This window comes from Ictidomys tridecemlineatus, chromosome 3 (assembly GCF_052094955.1).
Source record: "Ictidomys tridecemlineatus isolate mIctTri1 chromosome 3, mIctTri1.hap1, whole genome shotgun sequence".
Taxonomy (NCBI): domain Eukaryota; kingdom Metazoa; phylum Chordata; class Mammalia; order Rodentia; family Sciuridae; genus Ictidomys; species Ictidomys tridecemlineatus.
This window is the reverse complement of record NC_135479.1, coordinates 15,523,218-15,548,203: the sequence shown is the minus strand read 5'-3', so window position 1 is coordinate 15,548,203 and position 24,986 is coordinate 15,523,218. Positions and strand designations below refer to the sequence as shown.

General features: G+C 34.6%; 1 protein-coding gene across 9 annotated transcripts in view; it reads left to right on the top strand.

The window, feature by feature from the left end:
- The window catches only part of Tanc2 (tetratricopeptide repeat, ankyrin repeat and coiled-coil containing 2), a 417,090-nt gene that overhangs the window by 36,801 nt on the left and 355,303 nt on the right, over positions 1 to 24,986 (top strand). For all 9 annotated transcript variants that reach the window (XM_040268622.2, XM_040268621.2, XM_078041904.1 and 6 more), the window contains exon 2: positions 4,793 to 4,882. In XM_040268622.2, the coding sequence (XP_040124556.1) occupies positions 4,816 to 4,882 (67 nt within the window). In that variant the 5' untranslated portion in view covers positions 4,793 to 4,815. The remainder of the gene's footprint in view (positions 1 to 4,792; positions 4,883 to 24,986) is intronic.

Below are 24,986 nucleotides of genomic sequence, written 5' to 3'. Positions count from 1 at the left end.
CAACTCTTCATATATTTCAATATAGGTTTTAATTCTGTGTGCATGTGTTTACCTTTTAAGTGAAACTTCCCTTATCTTACTTGTCTCTTTTTTTTATCTTTTGTCTCTTTTAAAAGATTATTTCCTGGGGCTGGGGATGTGGCTCAAGCGGTAGCGCGCTCGCCTGGCATGTGTGCGGCCCGGGTTCGATCCTCAGCACCACATACCAACAAAGATGTTGTGTCCGCCGAGAACTAAAAAATAAATGTTAAAAATTCTCTCTCTCTCTCTCACTCTCTCCTCTCTCACTCTCTCTTTAAAAAAATAAATAAATAAATAAAAGATTATTTCCTGTTGGTATTTGTAGAGACCTTATCTTTTTGTATTGTCTTTTGGATTTGAATCAGATACTTTAAAAAGTCATTCCTGTCCTTTGATTAGCTTGATTATAAACTTCATGAGGAAACAGATTGTTTTGTTCATTACTGTCTCTTCAATACCTAAGACAGTGCCTAGTATAAGATTACAACCACATAGATGTTTGCTGAATGAATAAGTGGATGCATGCTCCTTTTATTTTTTAAAAATTATGCCTCGGGCTGGGGATGTGGCTCAAGCGATAGCGCGCTCGCCTGGCATGCGTGCGGCCCGGGTTCGATCCTCAGCACCACATACCAACAAAGATGTTGTGTCCGCCGAAAACTAAAAAATAAATATTAAAAAAAAAATTCTTTCTCTCTCTCTCTCTCTCTCCCCTCTCTCACTCTCTTTAAAAAAATTATGCCTCATGTTGATTCGTGTTGAAACTTATCTATATTAGATGTTTATTATCAGATACAGTGTATGACTTTCCCTTGGCTTTGCCCTTCATTCATTTATTGTTTATTGAACACGCAATATGTGCCAGGTAATGTGCAATTCCATGAATGACAATAACATGACAAATGGTTCACTGCCTCATGGAGCATTTATATATTTAGTGGGGAAATCAAATATAGTACTTGGATTATAGCATTATAAAATAATAATTATAAAATACGGTATTAAAGATTTGGGAATTTTAATTGATAGAGCTAACCTAGCTAATCTAGAGAAAAGTATACGTGAAAAACACATGGAATCAGACAGGCTTTTTTGGTTAGAAAAGTTAGATGAGTGAGAACAAATAAAGAATGATTGAACCACTTGATGATGATGACAATTTTTCTGGGCTTGAAAATACTAGATGAGTTGTTTCAGAATTTGACCTGGAGGAAAGTTGGTTGTCCAGATGATAGAAGACAATGCAGTGACAATGGGTGAACTGTGGGAGAGGGCACCAAGAAAGGATTTTCTTTTTTAAAGAAGGGAGCATTTTGAAATATTGATGGAAGGAGCTGTTCAAAATGTTATGCATATTGCTATTGTAGTTGCATTTGTTTCTTATTGCTATTGTAACAAATTACCACAAATTTAGTGGCTTAAAACAACACAAATGTATATTTTATAGTTCTTAGATTTCTGAAAGCCAGAAGGTTGAAGTTAGTTTTATATGTAACTAATAAGAAGGTTTTGGTATAGCTGTGTTCCTTCTGGAGGCTCTGGGAGATAATTTATTTCTTGCCTTTTTTATCTTCTAGAGGCCGTCCACAGTCCTTGATTGTGACCCTAACACTTGATGTCTGCTTTTGTCATCGTTTCTTCCCTTAGTCTTCTGCCCTTCTTTATCTTTTAAGGACCATTTTAACTACATAGGGCCCACCTGGATAAAATCCAGAATAATCTCCCTATTTTAAGGTTCTTAATTTAATCACATCTTCAAAGATCCTTCCTCAGGTGAGGTAACACATCCATAAATTCTGGAGATTAGAATATGGAAAACTCTGGGGGAGCCCTTTTGGATTTAATAAATTATTCTGTCTTTTGCAGTACTAGGGATTGAACTCAGAGCCTCGTATATGCTATGCAAGTGCTTTACTACTGAGTTATACATCCATATCCCCTAGAGTGGAGATGTTTAAGGAAATACCTGATTATAAGAATAGTGCAAAAGTTTTTAATAGTTAATTTCATTATTTTAATTATGTAAATATTTGGGTAATAGCATGCTCTCTTTTTTTGAACAACAGGATCAGATAAGGGCTTTAAATACACAGGAGTGATGAACATTGAAAATGAAAATTGAGGACTGGCGTTGTGGCTCAGTGAGAGAACACTTGCCTCAAATATGTGAGGCACTGGGTTCGATAAATAAAAAAAAAGAAAGAAAATGAAAATTGATTGTGCACTAATAAAATAGTGTAAGGAAACATTGAAATAAGATATTAGTCTCCACCCTTGGTGAACCATTAATAAGTCAGTGCCTCTTGTGGGTGGTTTAGAGCAGGTGTCACAAACATAAAAACTTAGGAGTCATCAGATAACATAATGTCAAAATCAGTTAAAATGATTAGAAGTGATTAGAAATGATTTTGTGGTTTATTTCATTTCTCATGCATTTGTTATTTTTTATAAAATGTTTTAGGACCAGTAAAGAAAAAATATTTATACCTCCTCAATTAAATTAGTGTATTTAATTTATTACCTGTATTAAAATTTTTTATGTCTATTAATGTTAGGGTATCATCTTTTAGATTTTTAGATGAGGGGTTTTTTTTTATCATTTTTGACTCAATCTTATTAAATTTTCAATAATAATTTGTTTTAATAATCTGTTATTTATATTTTTGTCCTTTTGAAACTTTAAACAACATTAATATAAATATTATATATAAATATTAGTAGAGTCTGAGACAGATAAAAGTTTGAACTATGACTAGAACTTTCTTGATTTTCCTCCAGGTAAAACTTTTTTAGGTACTGAGGGGCACTAGACCATTGAGCCACATCCCCAGCCCTTTTTTGTATTTTATTTAGAGACAGTTTTTTTTTTTTTTTTTTGTATTTTATTTAGAGTTGTTTAGCACCTCACTGTTGCTGAGGCTGGCTTTGAACTCATTATCCTCCTGTCTCAGGCGCCCCCCCCCCCCTCCGCAGTTGCTGGGATTACAGGCATGTGCCACTGCATCTGGCTCCTCCAGGTAAAACTTTGAGCCATGTCTAAAATTTTCATGCCTTTTCCTTACTATCCCTAGTGTTCATTCACCCTATGTAATACTCATTTCTTATTGTTCCAGTTGATTCAGAACCTCTTTTTTTTTTTTTTTTTTTGGTCCATTGAAACTTATTTACATCATATGCTTTACTTTCTGTTAGGTTCATATTCTTTTTGTTTTGTTTTATGTTACCGGGGATTGAACCCAGGGCCTTGCACATATTAGACAAGCACTCTACCACTGAGCCATATCCCCAACTGCACTAGGTTAATATTCTGATTAATGAAGTCTTTGTTCATTTCCTTTATTTCCTTAAGCTGTATTGAGAGCCTCTCATGAACTAGGTATTGAGAATAAAAAGGTATATAAGACCAAGTTTCTCTACAAGGGATCTGATGTAGACAGTAACATATAAGAGAAATATAATTGATAAATTCAGTAAATGTTTTTTTTAGCTACTCTTGTATACTAGATCTTATCTCTAGTTACAGGGAGGTAACAGTGAATTATACAAGTAGCTTCCATGCCAAATGGGAGCTTATATTTAGTGGGAGAACTGATACTGAGCAGAAAGACATATATGTCATTTATATATAAATAAAGTTTTGAATAAAAATAAGCATAAGGAGAGATGGGTGAAGTTTTGGAGCATAAATCATACCACAAAATTGTTTCCTCCTTGAGTTAAGGATTACTGGTTTTTTGTACCCTATTAATCAGTCATTGCCTGAGGGCCTTTCTAGGATTAGGGTAGGGAGACTTGAAACTCCCAGGCAAGATGATTCCAGTCAGCCAAGGGCAGCTCTCTGGAAAGGTGGGAGCAATTATTTGAATAATTGTGAATAATTTTAGTTAGCTACTTTGAGTCTAGTGTTAAATTTTGCTGTAATTACTTTTATCACATAGCCACCTTCCTGTGTATGCCTCCATCTGTTAATCCATCTTATTTTTTTGATGCATTTTGAAGTAAATTGCAGAATGGGTTTACTTTCCTTATATATTTAAGCATGAATATCATCATGGAGAGTTCACTGTTTGTTTACATTGTTCTTTTAAGTAAAATTTAAATAAAATGTGATGCATAAATCTGTTGTAAACATTTGCTGAGTTTTGACAAATGTATATTCTTGTATATCCCAGAAACACATAGGGAGGATAGACACTGATTAATGTATATCAGTAGTATTTTGAGATGGAATTTGGCTTGCCAGTGGAAAGTTTGCAAGTGATATATATAGAGAGAGGGAAAGAGAAAAAGGTCAGGTGTGGAGAGACAGACTACATGTGGGAAAACTATTTCAGAAATGAAGAATCAAGTAAAGGACTGAATTTATAGCCACCTAATTATGTTCTCTGTTTCTGTGTGTCTTCAGTGATAATCCACCTTTGTTTCTAGTGTACTCAAAGTATAGTAGTATACTTGCGTGTTTTTAAGATGGAGTTTTGTTATGTTGCCCAGGCTGGCCCCAAACTCCTTCCTGGACTCAGGTGATCTTCACAACCTCCTGAGTAACTGGAACTATAAGTATGTGCTACTGCTCATAGTCATAGTACACTTTTAAGGAACTGCATAATTAAATGTTTAATAGGGTTTTTTTGGTCATTTTTTTTGTTATATGGATATAATTTTTTATATATTTAAACATAGTTAATTGTGTATATACATTTAAAAATTAATTATTACAAAAATTTTGAATCAAATTAAGTCTTAAAACATTGTTCCATATTTTCTTTTACAGTTTTGTACTAGAACAGTATAACCATGTTTCGGAATAGTCTCAAGATGCTTCTTACTGGTGGGAAATCAAGTCGCAAAAACAGGTCAAGTGGTAAGTGACTATGCTACGTTGATTCTGTTCGATATTTTAGAAATATGTTTTTTTAAGGGATCTGAATTAGTGCTATAACCTTTTATTTGTTTAATAAATGTTTAATTTAGAGAAAAAGAAAATTTACATTCCTTCAGGATACTCTTTTTTTTTAATCTCAGAGTTTTATTTATTATTTTCTCCCAAGCTTTTTTTAATGCACAAAAAATTATTAATTTTTAAAAATTTATATATGACAGCGGAATGCATTACAATTCTTATTATACATATAGAGCACAGTTTTTCATATCTCTGGTTGTATACAAAGTATATTCACACCAACTCATGCCTTTATTACGTACCTTGTTTTTTTTTTGCATTACAATTCTTATTACACATATATACCACAATTTTCATATCTCTGTTTATATATAAAATATGTTGATACCCAATTCGAGTCTTTACACATGTACTTTGGATAATGATATCCATCACATTTCACTGCCCTTGCTATTCCCCTGCCCACCTCTTTCCCTCTCACCTCTCTTCCCTATCTGGAATTCATCTAATTCTCTCATGCTCCCCCTCCCTACCCCACTATGAGTCAGCCTCCTTAGATCAGAAAAAACATTCAGCACTTGTTTTTTTAAATTGGCTAGCTTCACTTAGCATTATCTTCTCCAATGCCATCCATTTACCTGGAAATGCCATGATTTTATTCTCTTTTAATGCTGAGTAAAATTCCATTGGTATTTGCCACATTTTTTAATCCATCATCCACTGAAGGGCATCTAGGTTGGCTCCACAGTTTAGCTATTGTGAATTGTTCTATAAACATTGATGTGGCTATGTCCCTGTAGTATGCTGTTTTTAAGTCCTTTGGGTATAGACTGAGGAGAGGGATAGCTGGGTCAAATGGTGGTTCCCGTCCCAGATTTCCAAGGAATCTCCATACTGCTTTCCATATTGGCTGTACCAATTTGTAGTCCCATCAGCAGTATATGAGTATACCTTTTCCTGCTATTCTGACTGGAGTAAGATGGTGTCTTAGAGTAGTTTTGATTTGCATTTCTCTGCTAGAGATGATGAGCATTTTTTCATATATTTGTTAATTGATTGTATATCCTCTTTTGAGAAGTGTCTGTTCATGTCCTTGGCCCATTTGTTGATTGGGTTATATGTTTTTTGGTGCTTAGCTTTTTGAGTTCTTTATATATCCTAGAGATTAGCGCTCTATCTGATATGTGAGGGGTAAAAATTTGCTCCCAGGATATGGGCTCTCTATTCACCTCACAGATTATTTCTTTTGCTGAGAAGAAACTTTTTATTTTGATTCCATCCCATTTATTGATTCTTGGTTTTAATTCTTGTGCCAAAGGAGTCTTATTAAGGAAGTTAGGGCCTAATCCCACATGATAAAGATTAGGGCCTACTTTTTCTTCTATTGGAGGGAGAGTCTCTGGTCTAACTCCTAGGTCCTTGATCCGTTTGAGTTAAGTTTTATGCATGATGAGAGATAGGGGTTTAATTTCATTTTGTTGCATATGGATTTCCAGTTTTCCCAGCACCATTTGTTGAAGATGTTATCTTTTCTCCTGTGCATGTTCTTGGCACCTTTGTCTAATATAATTGTAATTTTGTGGGTTAGTCTCTATGTCTTCTGTTTTGTACCATTGGTTTTCCAGTCTGTTTTGGTGCCAATACCATGCTGGTTTTGTTACTATTGCTCTGTTTTATAGTTTAAGGTCTGGTATAGCAATGCCATCTGCTTCATTCTTCCTGCTAAGGATTGCTTTAGCTATTCTGGGTCTCTTATTTTTCCAGATGAATTTCATGATTGCTTTTTCTATTTCTATGAGGAATGCCATTGGGATTTTGATCGGAATTGCATTAAACTGTATAGTGCTTTTGGAAGCTAGTATATTAACATTTAGGATTGTTATGTCTTACTAGTTAATTGACTCCTTTACTGATAAGAAATGTTTCTCTGTTTCTAGTAATTCCTTTTACTTGAAAGTTTGTCTAATATTAATATAGCTACTCCAGCTTTCTTTTGATCAGGATTTATAAGATCTGATATGTTTCACTCTCTTACTTTCAATATTTCTGTATGATTATGCTGTTAATAACAAATAGTTGGATTTTTCCCCTTATTATTTATTCTGATAAGGTTTTTCTCTTAAGGAAGACTTTGGTACATCCCTCATTTTTAAGATATAATTACCTTCCTTTTTGTCTGAAGAATACTCTTTAGAATTTCCTTTAGTGAGGAATCTTCCTGTGACACCTTTACTTTGCTCTTATTTTAAAAATGTCTTTATTTGCCTTCAGTTTTAAAGGTTATTTTCCTTGGGTATAAAACTTGATTGGCAGTTCTTTTTCTTTTAACACTTTAAAAATATTTCTCTATTGACTTAATTATTTCTGAAGAGAAGTCAGCCATAATTCTTATTGTTTTTTTTTCCCTTGGACTAGTATAAGCTTTTTTATGGGGGTGGTAGATAGGTGGCATCTAGCAGCTTTACCCACACCCCGCCCCATTTCTTGGTTTTTCAGCATTTGACTTTGCTATGCTTAGGTGTATGATTTTCTTTCTGTTATCTCATTTGGATTGTGGTGGGCTTCTTGAGTCTATGTATTGGTCTCTTTCTTCAACTGTGGGAAATTTTAACCATAATCTCTTGAAATATTTCTTCTGTCCTTTTTTCACCATTTTTGGTGGGTCTTTAGTTTATATGTTAGATTATTTGGTATTATCTTCCCTTATATCTCTTGAAGTATGTTCTTTTTCTTTTCTCTTTTTAAATTTGTTCTGTAATATTTTTTTACTTTTGGTTAAATGTGTATTGGCCTGTCTTAAGGTTTATTGATAGTTTGTTTTGCTCTGTTCAGTCACAGCTTCTAAGCCCAGCCAATGCATTCTTAATTTTAGATAGTGTTTTTTAGTTTTAGGATACTAATTTTATTCTTTAAAAAATTTCATTTTCCTGTTGAATTTTTTTCTTTTCATTAATTTTTCCATCTTTATCTTTTATTTTAACTTACAATGTGTAACAATGCTAGTTTAATAGTTGATGTTTTTGCTAATCCTCATATCTAGATTGTTTATGCATCTTCTCCTAATCACTTTACCACTTGATTATTGATCACATTTTTCATGTCTCAGTATTTTTCTGTTATTTAATTGATATGGTATTTAGAAAAAAAACATAGAGGCTGGAGTAAGTTATATATTTTCCTGGAGAGGGAAGCATTTTCCTATGTGAGGCAGCTGTGATCAGGGTCTGATCACCTGTATTTGATGAGCTGCCATATTGGGTAATATTTAGATGGAGGTCTGTTCTATGTGAATCTTGGGCCTCTCCCTTTAGTAGGATTTCAGTATCTAAGCACCATCTGATTTTGGAACTCTTACTCAACATTACAGCCAATCTTCCAGTATCCCAGATATTGCCACCATGAATTTAGAAATAGTCTTGTGGGGCAAATCAGTGAATGGGGAGACCTAACTTTGAATTTAAGATTCATTCACCTTCTGTACTGTGGTTGGCAAACCATGGCCTGAAGGCTAAAATGTCTGGTTCACCACCTGCTTTTGTTAAATAAAAGTTTTATTGGACATAGTCTAATTCTTTCATTTATATACTGTTGATACCATGTCTACTTTCATGCTATCAGAAGAAGGTTCTGTACCTACAGCAGAGACTCAAATATTTGGTCTGGCCCATTACAAAAAAAGTTTGATGACTCTTGTTCATCAGGCCTCTTTACATAGTCATTACAAGTTTACTGATTTCCCTTTATCTCATCTCATTATCTGCCTATGTAGATCCTTCTTCCTCTTGCTTAGACTTAGTAAATGGCCATCATGATCTTAAACTAAATCAAATTGTAAACTGTCTAAGAAGAACCCTACAGTAGATTTCAGTAGGTCTTAGAATAAAGTTCAAAATCTCTTACTAAGCTTATTTAGTCTTTGATAGCATGAATGCTGCCTTCCTCTTCATTTTTTTTAAACTAATGGTCTTTCTTTTTACCCTTTTCCATCACAAACTATATTATCACCCCTTTTACCCTTATAGTACATATCACTCTTTGAGTAATTTTATTTGCTTGTTTTGTTTTTTGTATTCTCTAAACCCTATAAACTCACTGTTTGAATGTTCCCAGTATCTAGAATATTGCTTTGAAATTCTTAGGAGTTCAATAAATATTGTTGAATTGATGAATATGTATACTTTTTTCTCTGACTTGCTTTTACTTGCATTTGCCCCCATCATGCTGCCATATTAATTTTCCTTAGAAACTTACCTGACCTGATCTAACTTCCCTAGCCTTATTCTCTTAACTGTTAGTCAGAAACTTTCTACTTTATCCAGTCAGTAATTTTAATGCCTTATGTTATCTGTACCCCTTTGATCATGACATTGATCCTGTCTGCAATAAACTTGCCATTTATTCTTTTCTTAAAAATACACCTATGTATTTATTTATTTTTGTGCTGGGGATTGAACTTGGGATCCCTGAACCACTGAGCCACATCCCCAGCCCTTTGTGTATTTTATTTAGAGACAGGGTCTCATTAGATTGCATAGGGCCTCACTAAGTTGCTGAGGCTGGCTTTGAACTCATGATCCTCCTGCCTCAGCCGCCTGAGTTGCTGGGATTACAGGCATGTGCCACCACACACTTATTCTTGAGTCGTACTCAGTTATCAAAATCTAGTTTATATTTCACTTTGGCTCATAGTGCTCATTCTTTTGCCTATCTTACTATAGTGCTTGTATTTCTAATATAAAACTTAATAATATAATGCTTTGTTTTATTTATGATTTTTCTAGAAATGCTTTTTTTAGTATAGTTTAATTATCCTAAGGGTAAGGAATGAATACTACCATTTATTCCTACATTAGTTCATACTGCCATGATAGTTACATTTATATATCTATATCTGTATTTCATTGAAAGAGAATATAAAAGATCATGTAGTTAAACTTCTCTTCAATGAAGTGTGTGTAGAATAACAGTTAACTTACATTTACATGTGTTCTATGTTTCACAAAGGAATGACTTAAATATTTATTACCTCAGTTACTCTGTATAGCAAATACCACTCCATTTTATAGGGGAGAGACAAAAAGTCTTACTCAGAATTATACAGCTGGGGGCATAGCTCAGCAATGGAGTGTGAGTTTAGCATGTGGGTGGCCCTTGGTTCAATCCTAAGTACCACCAAAAAAAAAAAAAAAAAAAAACGAAAAAGAAAAAAGCAAGTTATACAGATAGTTGGAATAGAAACCATGGAATTCTTATTTTACAGGTATTGTACTTACTGAGACAGTTGAGTGGAATTAAGATCTGAGATCTGAGAACTTTATGTCTTTTCTTTGAAGTAGCAAGTCAGATGTTCAGATTTTGTTGCTCAGGATATGTTAAAGCAGTTTGTAGCTAAGAGGAGCTTCGTGTGGCATGGTTGAGATAGATTTTATTTTTTAAAACAATTTTTTTTGCATTTTTGCTCTTTGATTTTTTTGTTGTTTTTCATGGAGACGTGAAATATAGATTTCAGTTATAAATTGTGGTTGATTTAGCTTTAATAGAATTTTTAATTTGAAAATCACCCCATACCTTATGTGTAAATTAATATCATTTCTCCATAGTTTTCCTAATTACTAACTAATATTGATATAGTTGATACTGATTTTTTAAAAATGGTTATGCAATAGAATACATATTATTAGAATTTTTTTTGCTTTTACATTCTTTCAGTATATACTGAAAATATTAGATGTCCTTAACTAGAATAGTACATAGTTAGAATTGGGGAAATAAAGTTTAATAATGTCTCATTTCCAGTCATGGATGATTTCTTCATTTTTAACTGGCTTGAGGGAGAGTGTTTGGGAATGAAACAGTTGAGAGGGCCAGCAAGTAGAATGTAATGATAAATAGTGAAGGCTATAGTGAAGAATTTTGGCAACAAGGTACCAAATATAGTCTTCAAATAAGAGACCAATGTAAGTTGATTTGGAGGAGTTGATTTCTGGGACTCTATAATATCTGTTCCTAATCACCTTTGACCTTATTTTGTATAACTCAATATTTTTTTAATTTTAATTTTTTATTTTTGAGGTTTTGGGGATTGAACCCAGGGTCTTGTGCATGGTAGGCAATGCTGTGCCACTGAATTACATCCCAAGTCCTTATGAATTTTATTTTGAGACAGGGTCTTGGTAAGTTGCCCAGATTGGTCTTAAACTTGTGAGCCTCCTGCTTAAGCTTCCCAAGTGGCTGTGATCATAGATGTGCGACATAATGCCTGGCTTACCTTTTGTTCTTTGTTCACCCCTTTTCAGCCAAGTTAGCTTTCTTCTGCTTTAAGGGCTTTTCTGCTTGCTGTTGCTTAATGCCTAGAATGTTAGTTAGCTCCCTTACTTCACCAGGGTCATTACTCAGATATCACCCTCTCTGTGAGATTTTTCCTAGCCACCTGATCTGAGATTCTAACTCCTTCTTTATGTCCCCCTTTAATTCCCCCCTCCTTTTAATCTTGCTTCTGTAGCAGTTATCACTTTTAACATTCTTATATCTTGTTTTTCTGTTCTATTATCTGTCTTTCCTACTGGAATATAAGTTTTATAAGCAATTCATTCTGTTTTCCACTGCTATAATTTTAGCTCCTGTCTAGCATATAACAAGTAATTTTTTTATGAATAAATAACATTTTAGGGAGGATCACTTTGACATATCCAAGCCTATATATGATATGCCACTTATAATCCTATATTCATAAATTTGAGAGAACACAATAAGAAAAACTATTTAAGAAATAGATTCTGGGGGCTGGGATTGTGGCTCAGCGGTAGAGTACTCTTCTAGCATGGGCGGGACCTGGGTTCGATCCTCAGTACCACATAAAAATAAAGGCATTGTGCTGTATCCATCTACACCTAAAAAATAAATATTAAAAAAAAGAGTTAAAAAAAGAAATAGATTCTGATTTCTGATTTTAAAAAAGGAATTAAATAATGAGTTAAATATACAATTTATTCTTAATGCTATATTCTTCATTTCATGTATGTTGATATGTAATAATACTTGAACCAAGTTAAAATAATAAATTATTTGAATACTGTCAAATTTTTCATCTGAATATATCTAGGTTTTTGTTTTCTTAGAAAACTTTAAATTAAAAAACTCTTGATCATGGATTTGTGCTTTGCAAATATGTGGTTTTTTACACCATCTTGTGGTCTCCTCATATAATTATTAATCAAACGTCTGTTTTCTTTGATGTATGGAAATTTTAATAAAAATCTTTGGCAGTGAAAATTTATGCTAGTGAAAATTTAATGGTAACGAACGAACCAAGAAGTAAGTGAGGTGCTAAGAGGAGAAAACAATTATTTTTAAAAAAATTGATATGGTTCAACAACCATTGACTTCTTGTCTTCTGGGTCTCTAGAATGTATTTCTATAGATGGGAAGCATCTTTAGTACAATTTTTATGTCTCACTTTAAGGAAAGTCAGAAACTAAAAAATTCATCCTTAAAGCAGTTTTCATACTTTCCCTCACCCTATTTTCATAGATTTCTTCTATTGTGGCTTCCTTCATTTGACTCACTAGAAAAAAATAGACTGTCACATCTGCAGCCCACTTATTCCAGGGAACTGGGGTAGTTGCAAGAAGGTCAAATAAAGTGTCTGGAGACAGCATGAGATACATCTGATTTATGGGGGAAATTTTGCAAGGGATCAGAAACTGCTATAAGATGGATGAGTTTAGTGTTAGTGTGCTGAAAAGACAGCACCTCTGTCCCTCCAAGCATTTTGCCCGGCAGTGTCTCCTCATCTTCGGCATTTTGTCCAGTGTATCCAGCTAAATGAATGACATGTCCTTTTCACAGTGTCCTCAGTGCTTTGTCTGCCCCACTGAAGAGAGGCCTTTTTATATGTTAGGCTGCGGAAGCTGTGGCATCATCAACATTATCTTGCTTATATGACCAGCATCCCAAGGAACAGTTATCCTGGTATACATGCAAGAAAGTAGCTTTCTACAGATAACTTTAATTTGCCCTAGTTCCCAGTTCATAAGAGAAACCCAGTGTCCTTCAAGGTAATATGTAACTGGAATTTCCTGCCCAGTCTTGCTTTCACTGTTTCCTTAATTTGGCTCCAGGAGTCCTCTCATCTCCGCTCTCAGTAGTGACCATTAATTAAGGAGATACTGGACAAGAGGCGATGGGGCTGAAGTAAAGACAGACACAGAGAAAAAGGTAGGGCTGGGTGGGTACCAAATTAATGGAGTTTGATTGTCCTAGAGCTAGCTCAGCATGTTTATTATATCGGTTTCATCAAAAGGTTATTTGTGAGAAGGTTTCAGGAAAGCAGGCAATCTGAAGGATGCAGGACCAGTGAGACATTAGGGTCTTCTTGTTATGCTCAGAATCCTCTATCCCCATGTATTGGTGTCTGAACTCAAGGTCTGGAGTGATTATAGCCATGTGCCTTTGCACATAGCCACCTTTGGCCTATACAAGCATAGCAACTGGGCCATCTTGATCTGCATCTTTGCATAGGCAGTTTCTAGTGCAGTGCAGCCACAAGAGAGTCAGACCATGATTCAAGCCACCACTCTTCACAGCTGGGTTTTTGAAATAGAAAGGGGGGGGGGATCAGGGACGTAGTGTTTTACTGTTCCCTTTTTCTTTAGGGATGATACATAGGCTAACTTACTTTTTTCCAGATTTAGAGTACTCTGATGTATAGTCATGATTTTTCTTTCATTTGTTACAAAGTATCTTGCCATCAAAAATCTTGGTTCTTTAGAGGAGTTCCTAAGGGATCTTTAATGATTTACTTAGAAAGTAAGCCAGTGATGTTTCTAAACTAAGGATGAACAAGACAGGTTTTGTTTGTTTTTTCTTTTATGTTAATTTTAAAATATTTTAGTAAGTTGAAGGAACAAGTAGCATTGAAATGTCTTTTTTACCATTAGAATGGGAATTAAAGTTTTGCATATACAGAGGAGGTAAAACTTTACTACTCTGGGCTGCTGAGAATTAAATTAGGAGAAAAAAAATTAAATTAGGAGAAGAACATACATATTTTTACATGCACATGGACGACCCTTGTCTTATTCAGCTTTTTCACTGCTGTGACTAAAAGACCTGAGAACAATTGCAGAGGAGGAAGAATTTATTTAAGAGCTCAGAATTTCAGAGGTCTCAGTCCATAGAAAGCCAGCTCCATTCCTTAGGGATAGAGGTGAGGCCGAACATCCTGGCACAACAGAGTGGCAAAGGGAAGCGACTCACATGATGATCAGAAAGCAGAAAAAGGAGACTCGCTGGCCAGATAGGAAATGGGTACCCCAAAGGCACGTCCCCAATGACTCACCTCCTCCAGGCACACCCTAGCCGCCGCCTTCAGTTATCCCTCAGTTAATCCCATCAGGGGATTAATTCACTGGGTTAAGACTCATAACCAAATCATTTCTTATATAAACCTTGCATTGTCTCTCACCTGAGCTTTTGGAGGACACCTCAACATAACACCCCCATAGGAAAATAAAATACCCAGAGAAGCAATTAAATCTGAACACCTTATAAGTTGGATGAAAAATAGTTAATTATGATGACAGGAGAAAGGGGCTTGGGTTAGAGCAGTTATTTGTGGAGAAGTAGAAAGACAAGGATTACTTTAATGAGGCTTGTTTATGCATATTTCCTTTGGCTATACCTTCTCATCTCTGATAATGTTATTTTTTTCCTAGTATAGGTAGGTTAACTTTCTATTGGAGTAGCATCTTCTCTTTTCAGAAAGAAAAAAAGAAGGTCAGAAAGAAAAAAAGAAGGCCATTCTTGCATCTGTTTTTTTTTTTTTTTAATGCTTTAACTCAAAATAATCCTTATGCCAAAGTTGCCATTTAGGGTGGCTTTTGCCACCCTTCTCTTGGTAACAACATTGTTCAATTTTCCTTTGAAATATAAACTTATTTCATGTAGTCAGTAGGATATATCATCAGTGAAGTAATATTGATAAAAAATCTAACAATATTTCTACAAAATAATTTTATTATCTTTGCATGAGTCTAGTATTGAAACATTCTTTACTTATGTTTATGAAGATTTAAAACCGGAAAATATTTTGTTCATCTCTTCATAGAGTTGATTTAAATTCAACATACGTTTATTAAATGCTTATAATGTACTAGGTTAAACACTTTAACCAAATTTTTACTCATATATTACAGTCCACATTAACTTGAAAATATGTAAAATTTGAAAAATTTGGGAAGATTTCCTTTTTGCTTGCTAAAGATTTTTGTTTTGGGGAGCATATGGTTTTAATTAGGAAAGAGCATGGCAAATAACATTTATAATTACTGTAAGACTGTTTAGGCAATAGTGTCTTTCAGACCCAGAGTGTTACTGATAACAGAGATAGTTCTTATCTTTTGTATCCTTGATCCATAACAAAATGTTTTATAACCAGTATTTGTCATATGAAATCAGTTCTTGGAAAAAGCCATATTATTCCAGTCTTATATTTTGTTACTTTGAATATAATTCATTGGATATAATTCATTTTGAGCTAACTTAGCAACCTTTTAGAATAATGCTCTTCAATAGAATTTTCTGTGATGGTGGATATGTTTTATAAATCTTTGTCATCTGATACTATAGAGGAAAGAACTTTTTGCTATCTCCAAATCTCATTGAATAATCCCCTTCACAACAATTGTTTTTAGCACTTATCGTATATCAAGAATTGTGAAAGAATAGAAGTTCATCGGATTAGAAAAAGGGGAATGAAAGGAAGAGAGAGGGGATGGGAATAGGAAAAACAGTAGAATAAATCGGACATAACTTTCCTATCTTCATGTATGAATACATGACCAGTGCAACCCCACATCATATACAATCACAAGAATGGGACCCTAATTAGAATAAGTTATACTCTGTGTATGTAAAATATGTCAAAATACACTCAACTGTCATGTATATATATAAAGAACAAATTTTTAAAAATGAAAAAATAATTGTGATAATGTTGTGGTACTTCCTAGTTTCAGGGACCTCTAAGTCTATTAATAATGGAGAGAGATGTTTTTCTTTTTCTTTTTTTTTTAGATTTTAAGTATTTATTTTAAAATTTAAAGGGTAATTATTAAATGAAATTAAAAAAAACAACAGAAAGGGGCTGAGATTGTGGCTCAGGGGTAGAGTGCTCGCCTAGCACATGTGAGACCCTGGGTTTGATCCTTAGCACCACATAAAAATAAAATAAAGATATTGTGTCCAACTACAATTAAAAAATAAATATTAAAAAAAAACAACAGAAAAGGGAAATTGAAAAAACATTTGAAGTGTTATTTAAAAATGGTAGGAAAAAAGAAAAATAGCAAGAAATCACAATGTATTAGAATGTATGGGATATGTCTAAAAGAATTTATAAAGACAAAATGTATACCTTCTACAACATAAAGAGCCAAATGTGAGTTCAGTATATTGCAACAATCTCCTATGGAGAGAGATTTCTAAACCAATAGGAACAATGCATTTGGAGAAGAGGCAAGAAGAAGAAGAAAATGCAATTGAATTTTGAAGAATAAGTAGATGGGGCTGGGAATGAGGCTTCGTGGTAGAGCGTTTGCTGGCATGGGTGAGGCTCTGGATTTGATTCCCAGCACCACAAAAAGGAAGGGAGGAAAATGGAAAATGAAGGATAAGTAGGAGTTAGAAATACAAATAGAGAAAGCAGCAATTGTCAGTAAATGGAGATAGGACACTATATGGTCCATTCTGGTAATTGCAAAAACTCTGTCTATTCCTGGAACTTAAACTGAGTTAGAAAGTTAATAAGAAGAATAGATAGTTAATCATTTTTCAGATTTTGATGTGTTTTATATGCCACGCTAAAGAATTTGGATTATACCAGTAATGCGGCAAGGGAGCCATGGCAGGATTTTAAATTGGAAGGAAAAATATTTTAACCTCTAAGCTCAATCCTCCAGATTCCAGATTGAAATTTTTAGAGGAAATGAGAATTTCATGTTAAAATTTTAAATTTGATTAGATACTATGTAGTCTCTTCCCTGGTCAGTTTTATTTGCTATTGTAGCAGTTGGAATAATTATGATTACCAAAGACCCAACTTAAAATAACTGAGACATTAAGGGAATTTCTAAATTCACACAACTACAAATTTTGGAAGATTATAGATGAGTGAATTCTAAAGCACATCAGGATCACCAAAGACTTGGTTTGTCAGTTTTTTATACTTTGCTATTTTCAGCAATTTGGTTGCTATTCTCATATTCCTTCTCACATAGCTTTGAGAGGACTGCAAAATATTCAGTTTTTAAATCCACACACAGTATTGTTCAATGACTAGTAGAACAACTGACCTTTTCTTGAGTACCTTTTTAACATTAAATAAAAGTTTTCTGAAAGCCACACCTTGGTTCCCCCATTCAGCTCACATCCCTTTACTCAAATTAGCTTTCTTAAACCAATTAATAAAATTGCATACTTTATTAAGATTTATTTGCTAATCAAGGGTCACCTCCTGGGGTTAGGCAGAGAACTAACCTACTGTGAAGCAAATACTTAAAATAAAATGAAGGTTCTGTAAATGAAAGAAGAGATTGGATGGGTAACCAGTGGAACCTGCCACATTGTTTTTCTAACCTAGTTAGAGTTTATTTTTAAAGTTATCAGTCTTTTTTGTACCAAGAATTGAAAGGACAAACCCACATTTGCCCAAATATATGAGGGAGGGAGGGAGGGGGAGAGAGAAAGAGAGAAAGAGAAAGAGAGAACCTCCTTAAGTTTGTTAATAATATGAATATTCTAAAGACATGTAAGAAAGTCATAGTGTAAATTGATCTATCTTTCTACTTGAAAGATCATTAAAGACTTGATTTCTGACCTGCAAAGCTGAGGACTAGGCCAAAAACCAGAGGATTTTAGCATGACAGGTCCTGCCTGGGAAACCAACCAGCTGATCATTCCAGAAGATGAATTTTTATTATAATTCTCAACCAGGGCAGTTCCTTTCTAGTCTAAAGCAGGAATGGATGGGAGAATTGCTCTTATTTTTTCCTTCTTTTTTTTTTTTTTGCTGCCACTTTCCATCCTAAACATAAAATAATTGGTTTGGAGAATGTTTAATGGGTGAAATATAATGCTGAAAAATGGAAATGAATTTCAGTTAATACCTGGATGTATTTTTTTGCTCCCAAAATTTATTCTGTTACCTCTGGCACCATATTAGTAATCAGAGTAGTCATTCCTTTACTCAAGATATTGTGTTAATTTGCCATTCTACTTTGTTCCTTTCTTGAAAACTAATGGTCATACTGCAAGTAAATCAAGCTCCTTCCATTGACCTTTGAAACACTTCATACTCTAAGGCTAACATACTGTTAAATACTATCTAGACACATCATTCTTCCTCTTTGTGTTGTCTTTGTATCCCTGATTACTTAATAAACACATACTATGGTCAGGTCAAGTACTTGGAACACAGTTTACTTAGAAATGAAAGACATCACTTTTAAAAATTATATCACATGACAAAAGCAAAAACATACTATTAAAATAAAGTATAAGAAATATTATGATTAAGTTCTACACCAGATGTACTGGAGTGCAGAGGAAAGGCTTCATCTCACGCTGGAGGGAAATGTAGCAATTCTTGGAGGAGTTGTTGGCTATCATTGTGCCTACAAAGTAGTTAGCTAGTTCAAGAAATGGGGAAAAGGAAGTTTCAGGTAAAGGGTACATTAAGTAGAAAAGCATGAAGTTGTGGGAGAGCTTGACACATTAAATTAATTATATACAGTTAGTTTGGGTGTTTTTCTTGACTGCCATTTCTAACATTTACTTGCATGTTTATCTCATTCTTTTTTTTTTTTTTTTTTTTTTTGGTACTGGGGATTGAACTCAGAGGTGCTCAACCACTGTGCCACACCCCTATCCCTTTTTATATTTTATTTAGAAACAGGGCCTCGCTGAATTGCTTAGGGCCTTGCTAAGTTGCTGAGGCTGGCTTTGAACTCATGATTCCCCTGCCTCAGCCTCCTGAGCCACTGGGATTGTAGGTGTGTGCCACTGCACCTGGCTATCTCATTCTTTTTTTGATCTAACACATTAGTTTCCTGCGCTATTCAGTTCAAATAATGAAGCATGGCTACCAATATCTGAGTTTTGTATCTTAACAGTCCAGGCACCCAGAGGTGAATACTGACTCAATTCTAGATGCCGATGGATAAATTAACTTTGGCCTAATTTAGATCTGGTATCCACCCTTGGACAAGTCAGTTACATTTCAGAATAGGGTTTGTTTGAGTACCATTTGTAATCATCTCCTCTTGGGTAAAGTTGGGCACTTACCCCAGTGAAAATTAACTGTGGCGGAGGGAATAAATTAGTAGCTGAATGGTTGGTAAAGGGCAGTTCTCAGAAAGGGATATGTGTGATGTTGGTTAAGCAGAATAACACCTGCCTGTCATCTTTAGGTGTTATTATGGCAGCACCCAAGTGAGATAATGACATTCTGAACTAAGAGGGTGGCAGTGGGGATGGAGAGATGTCAAAAAAGAATCAACTGAACTTGATGTTTATTTATGAATGAGGAACTATAGTCGTATTTTTTTATTTACTCACTGAAATATTTATTGAGTGCTTGCTATATGCTAGATGTAGTTAGAGCTTCTAGGGATACAGCACTGCTATAGATCAAGACTTCTGACATCAAATACACCCCCACAATAAGCTATTCTCCAACTCTCTGGATGCCAACTGAGTGTCCTAAAATTCAATTCTGATACTACCTAGAGTTCTTGCAGACCCCACCAGTAAAAAGTCCCACATGTCTGCCTTCCCCCTTTAGATACCAGTGGCAAATCTTCAGGGGTTCCCATGACCACTTTCTTGAGTTCAATAATTTGTTAAAGTGGCTCAGACAACTGAGGAAAACACATATATTTACTGTTTATTATAAAGGCTGTTTCTTTTATAATAGCAAGATAAAGTGGTATATAAGATGAGGTCTGACAGGGTGCTGTACACAGGTATTTATCCTTGTGGAGATGGGGTATGCCACCCTCTCAGCATGTGGGTGTGTTCACCAGGATACATTGACTGACCAACGACTCTATTGGTTTGAGTTTTTATGCAGGCATCATTGTGTAGGCATGATCATTTAAGTCATTGATTATTGGTGTTTGTACCTGATCTCAGTCCTTTCTCTACTTTTTCCTCTCTTCTCCAGATGTTAGGGAGATGGAGCTGAAAGTTCCCTCTAATTACATGATTGGTTCTTTTGGCAGTTCAGCCACTTTCCTGAAGGTATCCAGGGGCTTTCAGCCACGAGTCATCTTATTAACAAACAAAAACCCACTTTTTCTTATCACTCCCTTTGTTAAAATCTCAAAGGTCCTAGTGTTACAGGGTTGGGGGCTTCTTGGAAACTGAAGCAGTATGGAAGTTCCCCTTCAGATCCTGATCCTTGTGATCAAATCAGAAAGATTTCAGACATGTCACTCAGAAGAAAGGGAATAAGGAGTTAAGATACTCTCAAGGGAGGAAAAGGGTCTTCTCAAGAGAGGGACACCTCTCCTCCCCTCCAGTTTTATTGGAGTCCCAGTGAAATTTCCAGAGAGTCTGCCAAGGTCCACTTCTTGACTTTTAACTGACAGCAGGGTGACATCAGACTTTCAAGTCCCCACTGCCATGACCGCTCTAGGTCACTTTTGTCCTTGCTTTTGTCCTTCTAATTAGAACCTGTTTTTACAGATTTTATGGTTAGAGGGAATTATCCTTATCCTGTGAGTTCTAGGATCTGGTCTGTGAAAGGGACAAAAGTCCCTGCTGCAGGATAACTTGTTCCTCTTATCAGAATTATTTCAAGTCTGCATTTCTCCTGCCGGTAATTTCTCCTGCTGAGAAATGTAACATATCCTGTCCACTTTTTTTCTTTCTTTCTATTTTTATTATTATTTTTTAATTTATATATAACAGAATGCATTACAATTCATAATATACATATAGAGCACAATTTTTCATATCTCTGGTTGTATACAAATTATATTTACACCAATTCTTGTCTTTATACATATACTTTGGATAATGATGACCATTACATTCCACTATCATTTCTAACCCATACTCCCTCCCTTCTCCTTCCACCCCTCTGACCAGTCTAGAGTTTGTCTATTCCTCCCATGCTCTCCTTCCCTACCCCACTAAAAGCCTTCTTAGAGAAAACATTCGGCATTTGTTTTTTTTTGGGGGATTGGCTAACTTAGTTATCTCCTCCAACTCCATCCATTTACTTGCAAATGCCATGATTTTATTTTCTTTTGTTGCTGAGTAATATTCCATTGTGTATAGATGCTACATTTTTTTTTTTATCCATTCATCTACTGAAGGGCATCTAGGTTGGTCCCACAGTTTAGCTATTGTGAATTGTGTCTACTTAAATTAGGCAGGGCTGCAGGTTTTTAAAAGTGAAATTGCTTTTTAAAAGTGAAAGTCAGCACAGTGGGCCCATTTTATAGTATCATTACATTTTCTAGAATTTTATCTCATGTCTTACCATTCATGTCTGTCTGCCCCCATCATTAGAAGCTCCTATATCTAACCCGGAAACTAAGACCAAGTATTATAATGAAAGATGCTCTCCTAACTCTCAGGAAATTGCAAGATTTTTTGAAGCTTTGTTTCAGGAATTTATAGGACAGAGACCAAATATGTATTATGTCATGCTGTGGTAATCATGTAAGTCACAGAACATATATTCAAGGAAGACACCATGTATCTAATATACATTTGTGTGTGAATGGTGGTGCTATTCTTTTTGATGTATGGGGAGAAGTAATGAATTTATTTTAGGATATTTGGATATCCAGGAATGTTAGGTAAATGAGTTAGGGACCCAGAAGAGAAGGCAGAGGAGGACATCTAAAATTGGAAGTTATGATCACCCAGTGGTGACTGAAGTTTAAAAAAATTATAGCATATATTGTGTGTGTGTGTGTGTGTGTGTGTATAGCTACTGTCACAATTATTATACATAATGATGTTCTTTTCTAGTTATATTCTTCTGCAACCAATGAGCTGTTCTCCATTTCTGTATTTTTTTTTTTGTTTTTTGAGAATGTCATATAAATGGAATACTGCAGTATGTGACCTTTTAAGACTGTCTTCTTTCATTTGGCTTAATGCCTTTGAGATTTATCCAAGTTGTTTTGTTAAGCAGTAGTCTGTTTCTTTTTATTGCTGAGTGGTATGCTATTGTATGGATGTATCCTGGTTTGTTTATTCATTCACCCATTGAAGAACATTTGGGTTATTTCCAATTTTTTTGTGATTAGAGCCACCATAAATATCCATGTACAGATTTTTGTGTAAACATAAATTTTCACATCTCTAGGGTCAATGATTAGGAGTAGGATTATTGAATTATATGGTAAGTGTATGTTTAACTTAATAAGACTGTTTTCTGGAGCGGCTATTGCCATTTTCATTCCCAGTCATAATGTATAAGAGTTCCAATTGCTCCATATCTATGGTAACACTTGGTGTTGTTAATTTTTTTTAATTAGGCATTCTATTAAATGTGTAGTGGGGGCTGGGGATGAGGCTCAAGCGGTAGCGCGCTTGCCTGGCATGCGTGCAGCCCGGGTTTGGTCCTCAGCACCACATACAAAGATGTTGTGTCTGCTGAAAGCTAAAAAATAAATATTAAAAAATAATTCTCTCTCTCTCTCTCTCTTTAAAAAAAAGCCTAAGGAAAATGCAAAACAATAAATGGTGATATGTAGTTAAAACCTTTAAAAAATGTGTAGTGGTATTTCATTATGGTTTGAATGCTTTTCTCTACTGGCTGATGAATGTCTTTTCATGTTCTTGTCTTTTATATATCCTCTATGGTAAAGAGTGTTGCAGATCTTTTTAACCTACTTTTTCATTAGTATTTTTTTGATTTTTTTATTGTTGAGTTTTGAGAGTTAATTGTGTATTCTAGATACAGGTCTATTATTGGATGTGTGTTTTGCTTATTTATTCTTTCAACATTGATGAGTTTACCATTCTTTTAGTGAATAATGCATTTGATATTATATCTAAAAATTGGGGACTGGGTGTGTAGCTCAATGATAGATGTGCTTAGTTTGTGTGAGGCTCTGGGTTTGCTCCTCAGCACCAAAACCCCCCACTAAAACAAAACAAAAACCCAGACCTAACCAAACACAAAGACAAACAAAAACCTCCCCACACTCTTCTGTATCTAAATCCTTCTGGGGTTTTTGTTGGAGTTACATTAAATCTGTAGATCAATTTGGATAGAAATAATGTTTGTGCCAAGTGGGGTCTTCTAGTTCATGAACATGTATCTTTCCATTTATTTAGGTCTTATTTGCTATTTTTCATCAGAATTTTTTTATTTTTTAGCATGCAGATCTGATGCATATATTAATAGACTTATTTTTTAAATTTTTTATTTTTTGGTACTGGGGATTGAACCACTGAGCTACATCCCCAACCCTTTTTATCTTGTATTTTGAGAGATAGTCTCATTAAGTTATTTAGGATCTTGCTGAGACTGGCTTTGAACTTGTGATTCTCCTGCCTTAGAGTCCCGAGTCTCTGGATTACACATGCATGTGTCATATACCTGGCTTATTAGACTTATTCTTAAGTATCTCATCATCACACACACACACTGCCCCTTGTTCTTTGCTTTCCCTTTCTTCCTTTCCTCTGGTATTGTTTTTAAATTTTGGTTTCTAATTGTATATTGCATACAGATGTATAAATATATAAATGATTGATTTTTGTCTTCTGACTTTGTATCCTGTGACCTCACTTATTAGTTCTAAGAAGTGTTTTTGTTTTGTTTTATTTCTTGTTTTTGTTAAATTCCTTTGAGTTTTTAAAGTGGACAGTGTCTTCTGAAAATAAGTTTTATTTCTTCCTTTCCAGTATGTATGCCCTTTATATTCTCCTGTGACTTGCCAATACTAGTATGACAAGTATCTAAGAGTGATGAGATGTGGGTGTCCTTGTTTTCTCCGCAATCTTAGTTTTTCACCACTAAGTAGTTTTTTTTTTTTCATGGTTAAATTTTGTTAAAAGCACCAGTAATATTAGCATGTGATTTTTTTTCTTTGAACTGATGTGGTGGACTACATGTAATAATTTTAATATATTAAACTAGCTGAGCATTTTGAGTATAAATCCCATTTACTCATAGTGTGTTGTGTGTTTTACACATTACTGCATTTGATTTGCTAATATTTTGTTGATGATTTTTCCATGCTCATAAGAAATTTTGGTCTTTTTTTTTTTTAAGTGTGTTAATTTTGTTTGTTATCTATGTAATTTTACCCTCATAAACTGAGTTAGGAGTGTTCTCTTCTGGAAGAAATTTTGTAGAATTGGTGTTATTTCTTTAAATGTTTGATGAAATTCATCTGTGAATGTCTATGTATTTGGGCCGCCGGAAGGTTTGTTTTTCATAAAGATTTTTTAAGCCACAAACTTGATTTGTTTGATAGTCACAGGAATATATGAGTTATTGTTTAATCTTGGGTGAGTTTTAGTAGTTATTTTTATTCAGTGAAGTATTTGGAAGAGCAGGTTCTGTTACTGAAGTTGTGTGACCTTGAGAAAGTTACTTTAGCTTTAATCTTACTACTCCTTAATTTGTTTATCTGAAAAACGAAAGGGTTAAGTCTACTTTTTAAATGGTTTCTTTTAGTTTTAAATTTTGAAATCCTGGTAAGATAAATGTTGCTGGGTGTGGTGTTACATACCTGTAATTCCAGCAGCTAGGGAGGCTGAGGCAGGAGGATCCTGAGTTCAAAGCCAGCCTCAGCAACTTATGAGGCCCTAAGCAACTCAGAGACCCTATCTCTGAATAAAATACAAAATAGGGCTGAGGATGAGGCTCACTGGTTGAGTACCCCTGAGTTTAATTCCCAGTAACCACTCCCTCCCCCCAAAAGTTTTCATATTTTATGTGAAAGGATTCTGAGTCTCTGTTTCTTGACTCATTTGTCATTTATTGACCATTGGGTTTACTTTGGCAGATAAGAAACAGAAAAGTTTC